Source organism: Acipenser ruthenus, chromosome 24, assembly GCF_902713425.1.
Source record: "Acipenser ruthenus chromosome 24, fAciRut3.2 maternal haplotype, whole genome shotgun sequence".
In the NCBI taxonomy this organism is placed as follows: domain Eukaryota; kingdom Metazoa; phylum Chordata; class Actinopteri; order Acipenseriformes; family Acipenseridae; genus Acipenser; species Acipenser ruthenus.
The window spans coordinates 29,764,077-29,776,543 of NC_081212.1; the positions used below are offsets into that span (position 1 = coordinate 29,764,077).

General features: G+C 40.5%; 1 protein-coding gene across 3 annotated transcripts; it reads left to right on the top strand.

Annotated features, from left to right (window-relative positions):
* Positions 1-12: 12 nt before the first annotated feature.
* On the top strand, positions 13-12,210 carry LOC117964213 (AP-3 complex subunit sigma-2). 3 transcript variants are annotated; one of them, XM_034907019.2, is made up of 6 exons: positions 13-166; positions 1,231-1,322; positions 2,066-2,177; positions 5,393-5,464; positions 9,016-9,123; positions 11,175-12,210. In XM_034907019.2, the coding sequence occupies exons 1-6, from the start codon at positions 98-100 to the stop codon at positions 11,301-11,303; spliced, it is 582 nt and encodes a 193-aa protein (XP_034762910.1). In that variant the 5' UTR covers positions 13-97; the 3' UTR covers positions 11,304-12,210. The 3 variants fall into 3 exon arrangements, with proteins under 3 accessions (XP_034762910.1, XP_058855218.1, XP_058855219.1); XM_058999235.1 differs by having other exon boundaries at positions 35-170; XM_058999236.1 differs by lacking the exons at positions 13-166; positions 1,231-1,322 and adding an exon at positions 1,451-1,512.
* The last annotated feature ends 257 nt before the right edge of the window (positions 12,211-12,467 follow it).

The following is a 12,467-nucleotide window of genomic DNA, read 5'->3' on the forward strand; positions in this document are numbered from 1 at the left end:
CGGACACTATTCGTAACCTGGACTCTGATGAGCCTTCACAGTTATCGCGAGAGTTCGCTTAAAAACAAAAAATACGGTACTTATAAAAAAAACCACAATGATCAAATCAATTTTGATCTTCAATAACCATGGAAAACCGCGTCTTATTAGGTTTTACCAGTTCTTTGTAAGTAGGTAGTATCTTATATACCCTTTTTAAATGCATGTGCTTTGCAGAAATGTTAATTATTATATTACACTAAATATGTGTGTAGTAGTCAGTGAGCAAATGATTAATGATTCAGTGTTTTGTGGAAAAAGTGATTTAGCACGTAAATTGCAATGTGGCTTTTATTAAATTACTGTTATTTTAATATGGCAGCGGAGAAAAGCAAGTAGCATACTGAACTGAGGAACATTTCACACGTCTAGTCTATTGACAAGATGAATTGCTCACATTTATATTAAATTCCTCACGGCCTCACCCGTGAGATGTCCTCTCGACGGGTCACATTGTGCAGACTGTGTTATTTTATCTGCAGTGTCCGACAGTTTCAGTTTCTTTCTGTGGTCCGTTTCCAGCATTCTGTCGTAGTCGTTTATCATTCGGACCCTGTGCATCCCTTCTGTTACAGTGCCGTTTGTTTTCATTCACTAATATCAACAGACGTGAACTAAAAAGAGGTTTCTGTATTTCCATACCTTTATGCCAGTTGTTTTTCTAATGGTTATATACCTTGTAAGAACTGCCTTTTTAAAAACCCTTCTAGCTCCCAGGGCTGTACCTGAACAACTGCATTTCAAAATAAATAAACACATACATGCATTTTGTTCCTGTTCATGCAAAACGACTTTAAACCACCCTTGTTTTATATCAGCTCTTACACATTTTTTGAGCTCTTATACAATTAAGACCTATTCCTGAAAAAATCTTTTGTAAATGCTGTCCGGTGTACAGATTTCTTTTCTCATAGTAAAACTGCATACAAACCACCATCCTCTTCTGTCTGCTTGGTTCATATTGTTGGGAATGGCAGAGTTGAAAAGCAGTGCATTGTAAATGCAGAAGTGGACTGGCTCTGGCAGGATACTGTAGTTTAGAAAAGGGATGAGGTCAGGAGGGTTGGAGTTCTGGGAAAGGGGTTTGTGTGTGTTCTTGTTAGGCAATTTAGTTTCCTGAATTAAAAAAAAAAAATTGAAACCTGGATCCCACTCTCCTTTTTATTAAATATTTATTTCCATTTGTCCTAGCCTGAGGACATGCAGCAGCAAATAATCAGAGAAACGTTCCATCTGGTGTCTAAAAGGGATGACAACGTGTGTAACTTCTTGGAAGGAGGAAGGTACAGTATGGGGGTGAGGGGGGTTCTGCTACACTGGGCTGGTATAGGATGATTGATAGGGATGACAGCATGTGTAACCTCTTGGAAGGAGGAAGGTACAGTATGGGGGTGAGGGGGGTTCTGCTACACTGGGCTGGTATAGGATGATTGATAGGGATGACAGCGTGTGTAACCTCTTGGAAGGAGGAAGGTACAGTATGGGGGTGAGGGGGGTTCTGCTACACTGGGCTGGTATAGGATGATTGATAGAAGCTGCAGGTGTATAGGGGGAGGGCTGTTGGTCACATTGCTGAACCACACAGTTCAGAACAGCTGGCTGGTATTGGCTGTTTTGATAGCTAACAGTTTTCAGATTTGATGTGGCAGGTGAGGGACAGCTCAGTGTAATAAAGGCATTGTTCACTAGGGGTGTGACAGTATAACCATGGTCATGATCCGGGACAGGTCACAGTGCATGTGTATCACAGTGCATGTTATCATCCTGGTGGCCATGCTTCACATGACGAGTGGTAAGATCAAATGGTCGTCACTGAAGCCAAAGTGAGATCATGCATTCAAGTCAACAACAGATCACATGAACATTTAGAGCAGCTGTACAATGCTATTGGTCACGTATCATTCAATACACTCGAAATACTAGTGAGGTCTGAATCACAATACCCAGTGAGCTGTTGCAGCCCCTGCTCTTTCTTCACCATGTGCAGTAACCCTGTCTGTCTGTCTGCCTGCGTCATGTCTTGCAGTTTAATCGGAGGCTCTGATTACAAGCTGATCTACAGACACTACGCCACCCTGTACTTCGTGTTCTGTGTGGACTCCTGTGAAAGCGAGCTGGGGATTCTCGACCTCATACAGGTTGGTGTGGAGCTTGTCCCGGGTCTAGTGACTCAGGGTCCCTTTTCATCCATTTCCGCACTCTTAATTCTAGAGCGCTGACGTTAAACCAGCAAGTCTAATTCCACTGTCAAATCTGAGATCGTTTTGTAATGCAATCATGTAATATTGGTTTTTTTATTATAGATCCATTGAATTAGTGTTCTCTGAGCTCAAAACGTTTGTCATTGCATTTTATTTTTATTTTATTATTATTATTATTATTATTATTATTATTATTATTATTATTATTATTATTATTATTATTTCTGAAGTGATAGAAATTAGCAAAGACAATAGTGCCAGCAGGGCTTTTAAAAAAAAAAATAAAAAAAAAAAATTTGGAAGTGATCAGTCAGCTGAAATTGACTATTAATTCATATACTCATAAAATCATACAATATTGTCAGGTTAATCTTAACAATTGTAAGTCACCCTGGATAAGGGCATCTGCTGAGAAATAAATAATAATAAATAATAATTATTGTTATTATTCAGTGCTGATCCACAAGGTGGCGTAGTTGCATACAGTTCAGTTGCCTTACAATGATAGGCCTGTGCCAACTTATTTCTCAGCCTGTTTTGTAAAAATAAAGAATGTGTTGCAAGCTGTATTCGGCATGACCCCTTTGTATAGCTCTAAGAAAGCTGAAACGAGCGGGTGGAGTACCAGCCAAGGATTGGCTCAAGCCTTTGTCAGCGTACTCCTTGAGCACATGCTTGGCATTCATACCCCCTCCAGCACGTTTCCACGTACTGTACAACAGTACTGGGCATGTGCAAATCCATGCTAGGCGATTTGTTGTAAATTGATAACCTCAATATTGTAAAATAAAGTACAGTGCTGTTATTGTCATATGGTAGATTTTAAATTAATTCAGACATGGAGATATCCAGTTTGTTGTTGCTGCTGTAATTAGTTAGTTTTCTTAAAGAAGAATTGTTTTGTGTAGTGCTCCTATACAACAGGAAATGGGTAAAGACCTTGGACCCTTCGCTCTGCAACCAATTAATGCACAGCGCCCGTTGCTATGGAAACATGTCCTCTCTTCAATGTGGTTGTAGCTTGACAAGAAAACATGTTAGTGTGGGTTCCTGTAGAGGGCGGTTTTCTCTTGAAATGAACCGCTGGGACGAATGGACAAAGTTAGTGTTCCAGTTCTACACTGATAAAGACAGCATCGATTCTTACTACTTTTTGAATTTGCAGACACTGCAGATGCGTCCTAGAAAAAAGCAGTGTTTTTGTCATTTTGCAATGAGCTATGGAAAAATCTCCCAAATAGAGGGTCTGGCTGCAGCTGTGCTTGTGTATCAATTGCAGGGTGTGTTCCTCTGTAAGAATGTGTGATGCATCATGCTGTGTGCACCAGGGTTTAACTCTGTAATCCACAAGGAGTTTTCAAATGAGAAAAGCTACTTTATTTATCCAACTGCATTCAGTTTCTTTTTTTTTTTCTTTCTGTCCGGCAACACACAATGTACTGCATATGAAAAAATTCTGCTTTGCGAGGCTGGGTTTAAAGAATAGTAATACAGAGGGGTGGCTAAGAATTGTGTCAGAGACTATAGAGAAATGAGCATTAACCCAGTATTTGAAACGTCTTCTCTAGTATTTCCAGCTGCTTCTTGACCCTCTGTTACTGGAGGCAGCTTGACAGAAAAGGAGCACGTTTTTCTTGTTCCTGTTCCTTTTTTTCTTTTTTTTTTTTTTGAAGCAGAACCATTAATAAACAACAACGTGTTGCACAGCGTTCAACAAGCCAAACAGATTTTGTCCATCAGTTTAAAAGTTTAAATTATATTGATGTGTTTTTGAGCATTTCTAAACAAAACAACAACAGAAAAGTAGAGGCAGGATCTATAGAAGCTGTCCTGATGGTGGACTGACAAACTAACCCTTTATATCTATATTAGGTGCTGCATGCCTACTGTGTAATAACTAAGAAAAGGCAGCATGTGCCGTTTACTGTAGATAAGAGGCTGTTGACCCTTTGCTACTTTGGTCTCGTGTGAGTCTTCATGACTCTGCCCTATGGAAACTTGCCATGTGAAGCAGAGGTTCAGAGTGAAGTTATGTAACAAGCAGAAATACTCAATATAATGTGCCCTGTGTCCTCGTCCGCATCTCTGTCCTTTAGGGGGTCCTGGCAAGGGAGGGAAGTTACACCCCAAAACAAATAAGAAACTTTGAAATGAAAGCAAAGAAATACCGGTGACGCATGTAGAAGGGCAACAAAAGCATGATGTGTGGGAAATGCCAATCCCGGCTTCCTTTCTAAGAGCAGACCCTTGTAATGATTGCCAGTAATCAGTTAACCAGTATACAGCGCTCCAGCCATGTACACCACAGCTTCAGTGGAAGGAAGGAAAGCAGGAGTAAGGTTCACTTGGTAAGTATTTGAAGTGCAGGTTGATTCTTCACTGACACACATGCAGTTCTGTTAGTTAGGTATGGGTGGGTTATGAACCAGCCCTACATGTGATTGTTTCAGTTTCAGTTTCAGTTTTAACCCAACAGCTGCTTTACCCTAACCTGCACTGTGAGAGCTTCGTAAGAACAGCTTTTTACAAAGGCAGCATTTCCCGAACCTCTACATGTCTCAAGAGATTCTGGAACCTCTACATGTCTCAAGAGATTCTGGAACCTCTACATGTCTCAAGAGATTCTGGAACCTCTACATGTCTCAAGAGATTCTGGAACCAAGCTTTGAAATAGAACACAAGGGGAATAAAAACTGGCATTGTTTAGTGCTGGGACAAACACCTGGTTATGGAAACACACGGTTCTACCAAAAATAGCCATCCTCATCTTCCAATGATGTATTTAACTGCGCAGTAATCATTAGACCTGTTATTCATGTGGAAGGGTTGTTTGTTTCTGTGTGAGATTCTGTTTGTCTGATCACAGCAGATCACCTTCAGCAATGTGACTTTTAAAATATGTTGAGTCGTCTGTGTTCATCACTTTTTTGCATCTGTTAACTGGGTTTGCAAGCCTGTGTTGGAGACAAAGGTAACCCCTTGACTTAGTGTGTGTTGGGGTGCAAGTTCCAAAGTGTGTGTTGGGGTGCAAGTTCTAGTAATTAAAACACACCTTTTTTTTTTTTTTTTGACAATTAAACACGGCCATGTTTTTGTAGGGTTTCCAGGTCTGGAGAATTAGTCCTTGATATTATTTATGTTCCTTTTTTCAGGTTTTTGTGGAAACTCTCGATAAATGCTTTGAAAATGTCTGTGAGCTGGATCTGATATTCCACGTGGATAAGGTAAGGGTCATTGCAATGTATACACAGAGTATGCAGCTTCTACAAAGTACAAGCCTGTCCCTGTGCATTTAATATACACACACACACCACACACACTGTGGCAAAGGCTCTGGTTCCTAAAGTCACTCGCTCAATTCTTCCATTGGTGTGCCAACATCAGTATGCAAGCTTCCCAATATTTTAAACATGTTATTGAGGTCAAATATTAACAATGATAATAATAATAATAATAATAATAATAATAATAATAATAATAATAATAATAATAATAATAATAATAATAATTGGATGTTTGTTTCTCTGTGGTTTCACATGGAGTGTTGTGATTGTTACTCACTTGGTTGTATTGTTAAGCTGAGGGAACACGCAGCCTCTTTGTGGCTTGGAACTTGGTTTCAGGAGACTGTGTTTCAGGACACTGCACGGCACAACAGGAGAGACTTGGGGTTTGATACAGCAAAGTTGCCACAAACTAGGTCTCCCAGTCCCTCAGCTTTACTTCAATTGAACAACCTTGAACAGACATCTCTCCCATAATAATAGGGGTTTAACACCTGGAGATAGACCATGGTCAAACTGTAAACTGATCTGAACCATAATCTAAACCTGAACAAGAAGGAACCTCACCCACTGCCTGGTGAGAGGAACTATTTTAGCTTGTTACAAAACAATGACAAGGTTTGATGGTGTAACAGTTCATTGGCCCTGCTGTGCATCCCCTGATAACTTTTATTGCACCATACTTTATCAAGATGCTGATAATGTAGGGTACAGGATGTACGTCTCAATACCTGGAAACTGTAGAGTGGTTTTGATCAAAATAATTTAAAAGAAGCTATTATTGCAATGCTGAGTTTGTATTTATTGATTCAAATGGCTTGCTGAATTGCCAGACGTGAGCAAACCATTCCATTATTCTAACTGTGTGTGTGTGTGTGTAATGTGAGCTGTACAATATAACTGCTTAACCCTGAAGCAAAGCTCTAACGTTTGTCATAATTGATCTTTCCCATTTATTTTTGTATTGTTCAGCGGGGTCGCTGGACTTTGAACCTCTGAGGGTGTTAGAGCTTGTGGTCCAGGAGACACGATTCTGCACCACAAAGGGTCTGGAGAATCAATCTCAGGGCAAAATGCACTGGGCCAGCTGGTGGGGGTCAAAACCAGGGTGCTAATTCAAGGGCCTCAGTGTACAGCGTTTGTGTCCCACTGTCCTTCCTAGCAGGGCTTTGAACATTCATTGAGCCTTAAAAGAGAAAGATCACAGTATTGGTACATATTCACATGACATTCACTCACCAGCTTACTGATTTACCAGCCTTGTTATTTTTAGTGTTTATGGCACTAAATTAATTTAGTGCCATAAATTTAGCATCAATCGACTGCAACACCACTGTTTGATTGCTGATAACGAGACATGACCCTTGTGTTTCCCAGGACACCGATGGAGATGGGAAGACTATCGTGCCATGGAGTGTTAATGGCAGCAGGTGTAATTAGTTATTCATGAACAGCTAACTAGGACAGGGGTTAACCTGCTTTGGATTCACAATATTAATTAGGCTTTCATTACATTTCCATACATAAAGATGGTTGAATATATTTAACTTTATTACTGTTGTACTAGTATTTAATTATTTTCAAATACTATTTGAGTTCTGCAATTTATCGTACTTACTACGTGCTCTTACTGGACTTTACTCGCGTAAGCAAATATTTTCATGTAAGTGAACTGCTTTTAGTGGAACTCGCTCTTAATGTCATTATTTACTGCATTCTTTATTTAGTTCTTATTTGATTGATCTGCTACTGTCGTTCTTGTACGCTGTAACTGCTCTTATCTGTAATGTGATCATTTATAATGATACTTTGTATTGTTATATTTTGTAACAACTAAGTCACCCTGGATAAGGGCATCTGTCATTAATAATAATAAAGGGGTAGCAGCAGTCTTGTTGGACTTGGTGATCAGTATGTGATTATCATACTGAATCTTATCAACGGTTTACTTGCATTGTACTTTCACAAGTCTTGGTGAGATTGGACCTTTCTATCACACTATAATGATAACAGCACGATACGCGAACATCATAAAATCTAAGCCGTGGAATTTATTTCCGGAACTGATGTATGAGAGTTCTAGCGATGCGCCCGTCACTAAACAGTTCCAACACAAGTTCTGGAACTGATGTATGAGAGTTCTAGCGATGCGGCCGTCACTAAACAGTTCCAACACGAGTTCTGGAACTGATGTATGAGAGTTCTAGCGATGCGCCCGTCACTAAACGGTTCCAACACGAGTTCTGGAACTGATGTATGAGAGTTCTAGCGATGCGCCCGTCACTAAACAGTTCCAACACGAGTTCTGGAACTGATGTATGAGAGTTCTAGCGATGCGCCCGTCACTAAACAGTTCCAACACGAGTTCTGGAACTGATGTATGAGAGTTCTAGCGATGCGCACGTCACTAAACCAGTGATGGGCAATTCCGGTCCTGGAGGACCGGTGACCCTCCTGGTTTTTGTTCCAACTGTACCCTAAATTACTTAATTGGACCAATTAAGTGCTTATTAGATGCTTAATTGGTCCAATTATTTAATTTAGGGTACAATACAGACAGGAATGGAAATAAGACTCCCATTGCATAGCAGTTTCACCCATTTAAGGTTTTACTATGAGCTTGATAAGCCAAAGTGTATAGGTAACAAACTGAGGTGTGTTCTGCTAAACTCGTAGTAAAATCAGGATCAAACGGCTGTGGTTATTGGAGTGGAGCGGGTCCTGCACTATACTGTAAATGCTACTCCTAGGGTTGGGACACCAGTCCTGTGTCGGCCGGTTAAGCCACTTGCTTGCACGACTAGAGAACTTGATCATGTAGGCTCAGGCAGTGAGCTGTTCACTGCCGCCTCATTCGTCTGGGGTTTAAAAGCAGGAGACAGTGGAGGAGCTCTGTTAACAGTTGTTTGTTCCTATGCCACACAGCTGCACAGAGGAGTCCATACTATACTGCAGGGAAAAAAAAAAGTATTCAAATTGTATTGATGCACAGTCTCAGTTCAATGTGTTTTTTATTACATGTAAGTGTTTACTCAAAAGAATCCTGCTGAGAGAGATAACAGATCAGCACATATTAAACACATGTCTCAAGGTTTAAAGAGGTCATGTAGCTTTGCCTGTATTCTTCTGGGCTTTTTCAGTATAGTCTCCATTCCTAGCAATGCACTTTTGCCGGGATATAAAACAATATTCCTTATGCTTTCCTTCATACAAAACATATTCAATCAGTTAGTGAACAATCTGAATACTGCCTTGTATCTGTTCTGATCAATCTTTTACCAGCGTGTGCTGTAATTTACAATATTCGATACTGGCTTGTGAAAGCAGAAACTTGTTGTGCTCCAGTGTAAATGTAGCCCACAGTCCCAGAGGCACTGAGCAAGAATCCATACTGTGTGTAACCATGTTGTGTCCTGTCCATTGTGTTTACTTTCCACCCCCTTGGGATGGAAAGCTCTGAGCTTTGTGCGTTTGTGCCCTCTTCTCTTCAGGTGCACTACATTCTCCAGCAGGTGGTGATGGGTGGCATGGTGCTGGAGACCAACATGAACGAGATTGTGACTCAGGTGGAGAATCAGAACCGGCTGGAGAAATCTGAGGTGAGTGCTTTACCTGCAAATTCAGCCTTATACCTGAAGTGACCAAACGTCACGTTTTGGACGGGACAGTCACTCTTTCGGAACACTGGTCCCAGTGTCCTCAGAACCTTTCTTGGGACACTCCTTTGGTCCCATTTTTTTCCCTGAGCATCGTTGCACCGGTAACAGAATATTGTATTTTCATGCAGGCTGCTGTGTTACTACCATATCTAACTTACTACAGTACAATGATAATTGATGTGACTAAAGAGAGGGTTGAACGAGCAGTAGAATTAAAAAGCGGCTGTACAGCGCCGTGCAAATCTGGAGAATTACTGAACAGTCAGCGTTCATTTCCAACCAATCACAGAGAACTGCGGGTGGGTTTATCTACTGAGTGTTGCTAACCGAACTGGTGGCTTGGTCCATGTCTCCGCCTATACAGTTGACTCAAAAATAAACTCCAGCCAAGATAAAATGCATAGTTATCTAATTCAGATTGTCGGTAGACGCTTTCTCGTGATCACTGATTGGTACTCAATAAGGGAATAGGCAGGAAATTTCATCATGCAATGAACACGTTTTTTAACAGGCTCCTTTGTGGTTTAAGCAATGCCCGTCGGCTGACAGCATGTTAAAAGGGGAATTTAGAAATACAACTATTCGGAGAAACTGAAAGGGTTTGCCTACCTGGATTACTGTTTACCAGACTTAATACCTACTTCACAGGGAAGTTCCTGTTTCTGTAATCAGAGCAGCTTCTACACAAAACTCAGAAAAGCTGACTATCTATGAAAAAATGGGGAAGCTTAACCACTGGAAGATCAATGTGGCATGTATTGTTTTTATTCAAGTTAGTTCACAGAGTATACAGCGTGAACAGTGAGGTGCGCTCCCTGGGCTTCGCAGAGTGAAACTGAAGCTCTGAGCAATGGGCTATTCCTTTAATCCAGATCTCAGAGGCATGTTATGACTCTTTGTCATAAGGTAGATAATACATCAAAATAAAGAGCTGAAGAGCAAGCAGGTCATGACCCAGACTACTGATTATGGGGACTTTAGCTTTTCTCCAACTCAGCAACCACGTCGATAGAGGGTGGATCCTGCCTGTGGCTCTTAACATGACTTCCCTTCTCCTTGAACCATGCTGACCAAAAACACCACTGCTATTCTTAGGCATGCTCTGTAGTTGCACTATTGACCTTAAACAGTGCACTTCATTTACTGCACACAGTCCAAAGATGTTCCAGAAATTCAATATTTAAAAAAAAAATAGATTCTATGAAGTAACCATTTAATACATAGAAATATTGAGATAAGGTTTTTATACAGGAAGGGCCTGGTTTGCAGATTGGATACTGGAGGATAGCATAGAGAAAGATGGAAAGTGGAAATCAGAGAGAGAAGATGCAGTTTCTTAGACAGGAAAAGGGACTAGATTTGCAGCAGTAATCGGCAATAAAATTGAGGGGGGGATTGAAAATCTCTGAATTTAATATTATTGAATTGCTTCTGTCTAATGTAATAACTATACCTGCTGTGGAGAAATTAAATTACAAAGACAATAAGATCATGTATTCACAAAAAATTCAGTAAAAAAAGTAAAAGATTCCACTCTAAATATCACCATGAATCTCTGCATTCACTTTCAATATGATATTAGATCAAACATGAAAATAGAAAACCTAGAGCTTCCCATAGCTTGGAAGTTGGAAGTTATCCACAATATTTCCACATTGTCCCAGTTTAAAGACTTACAAATCTGGTCACCTTACTTATACCCTACTTATAACAAATCACCTTGCTTTACATGAGGGCATTAATGCACAGCACTGAGCTACAATGCTTACACTTCCTACAATGAGCCTTGCAGAGTTTTTTAGAGGCATTTTTGTTTTAATAAGCATAGTAAATGATCCAAGCTGAAACAACAGCAGCAAGTCCTACAGGAAGCACATACCAGGTATGCAATGCAATGTCAGGAGAATGTAGTTGTTTCCCAGTAAAATGAATTGAATTTCAGAACTTCCGCTTCAGCAGAAAGCTCAGCTTTTGATTTGTTTGTTTTTTAGGGGGGTCTGTCGGCTGCTCCGGCCCGCGCGGTCTCTGCCGTGAAGAACATGAACCTCCCTGAAATCCCTCGCAACATCAACATCGGAGACATCAACATCAAAGTGCCCAACCTCTCCCCCTTCGTCTAACCCTGCACTGCCAAGGAGACCTGCAGCCCCGGGAGGGATAACGTGCTGCTGACTCCACATCGCAAACGTTTAGTGGGGTGCTAGTAAAAAGAGACCGATCTGGGCTCTAGTGACCGTCTGGTAGGGTAGGGAATGGAGATCTCTTTATAGACAGGAAAGCCACAAACAATGAGCCCTCCAGGTTTTCATGACCCCAATATTTTACATGTTAAAAGCATGCTTTGATGCAAATCCGGTGATACTGATATACTCATTTCAATGTACTCTGGTCAAAATTGTGCTCCAATTAACTGGTGTTTCAGTACAGTGCAGTCTCTTCTTACATTGTTTTCAATGGCTTTTGTGGGATGCCTTTTCTTTAAAGATTCGTAGATTTGCTGGCCCTTTTTCTGTTCCTTCCTCCCAGCGCTCTGTACAGCTGTCTGTTTTGTTTGGTTTGGATTTATCGTTCTGATGACTTCTTGGAAGTAATGCCTGGCACAGCATGACCACAGAGTTCTGAACCGGTTAAATCAGATCCGCTCCCTCTGTGTTCCATCTTCTCTTCGAAGGTCCAGGACTGGCTGCACCTGCCCAGTCATGCCCAACGATTTTTTGAAATGAGAAAAGCGACTTTATTTATGTAACTAGATTCCATTTCTTTCTTTTTTTTCTGTCCGGCAAAACATAATGTACTGCATATGAAAAATGATGCTTGTGAGGCTGGATTTACAAAATAATATGTAGGGGTAGCTAAGCATTGCATCAGACGTGGTGCAGAAATGGAACAATGTAACCGTGCTTTGTATTTGCATCATCCATTTTGTTCTTACAGATGCTGCAGTGTGGTTTGATATGTAATGATGCCTCCAACTGCTTTACTTGTATTGTTCCTAAGCTACTGTACAATAAAAATCCCCTGTTCAAATGGTGTTACACCCTCTTCCTGTGTGGTTGGGGAAATGGATTTGTTTTGCAGTCCGGTGCTGTAAATAGTTACTGTTAATCGTACATATTGTTGTGTTAAATGTACATATTGTTAGCCCCCTAACCATATATTCATTTGTATTCATACCGTGTAAATAATGGACTTTAAAAAAAATAAATGTTTATAAATGGGTCCTTAATCATTACCTAGGGATAATGATTCTGATTGTCCTTAAAAATCCTGCAGGGCAGCAAGAT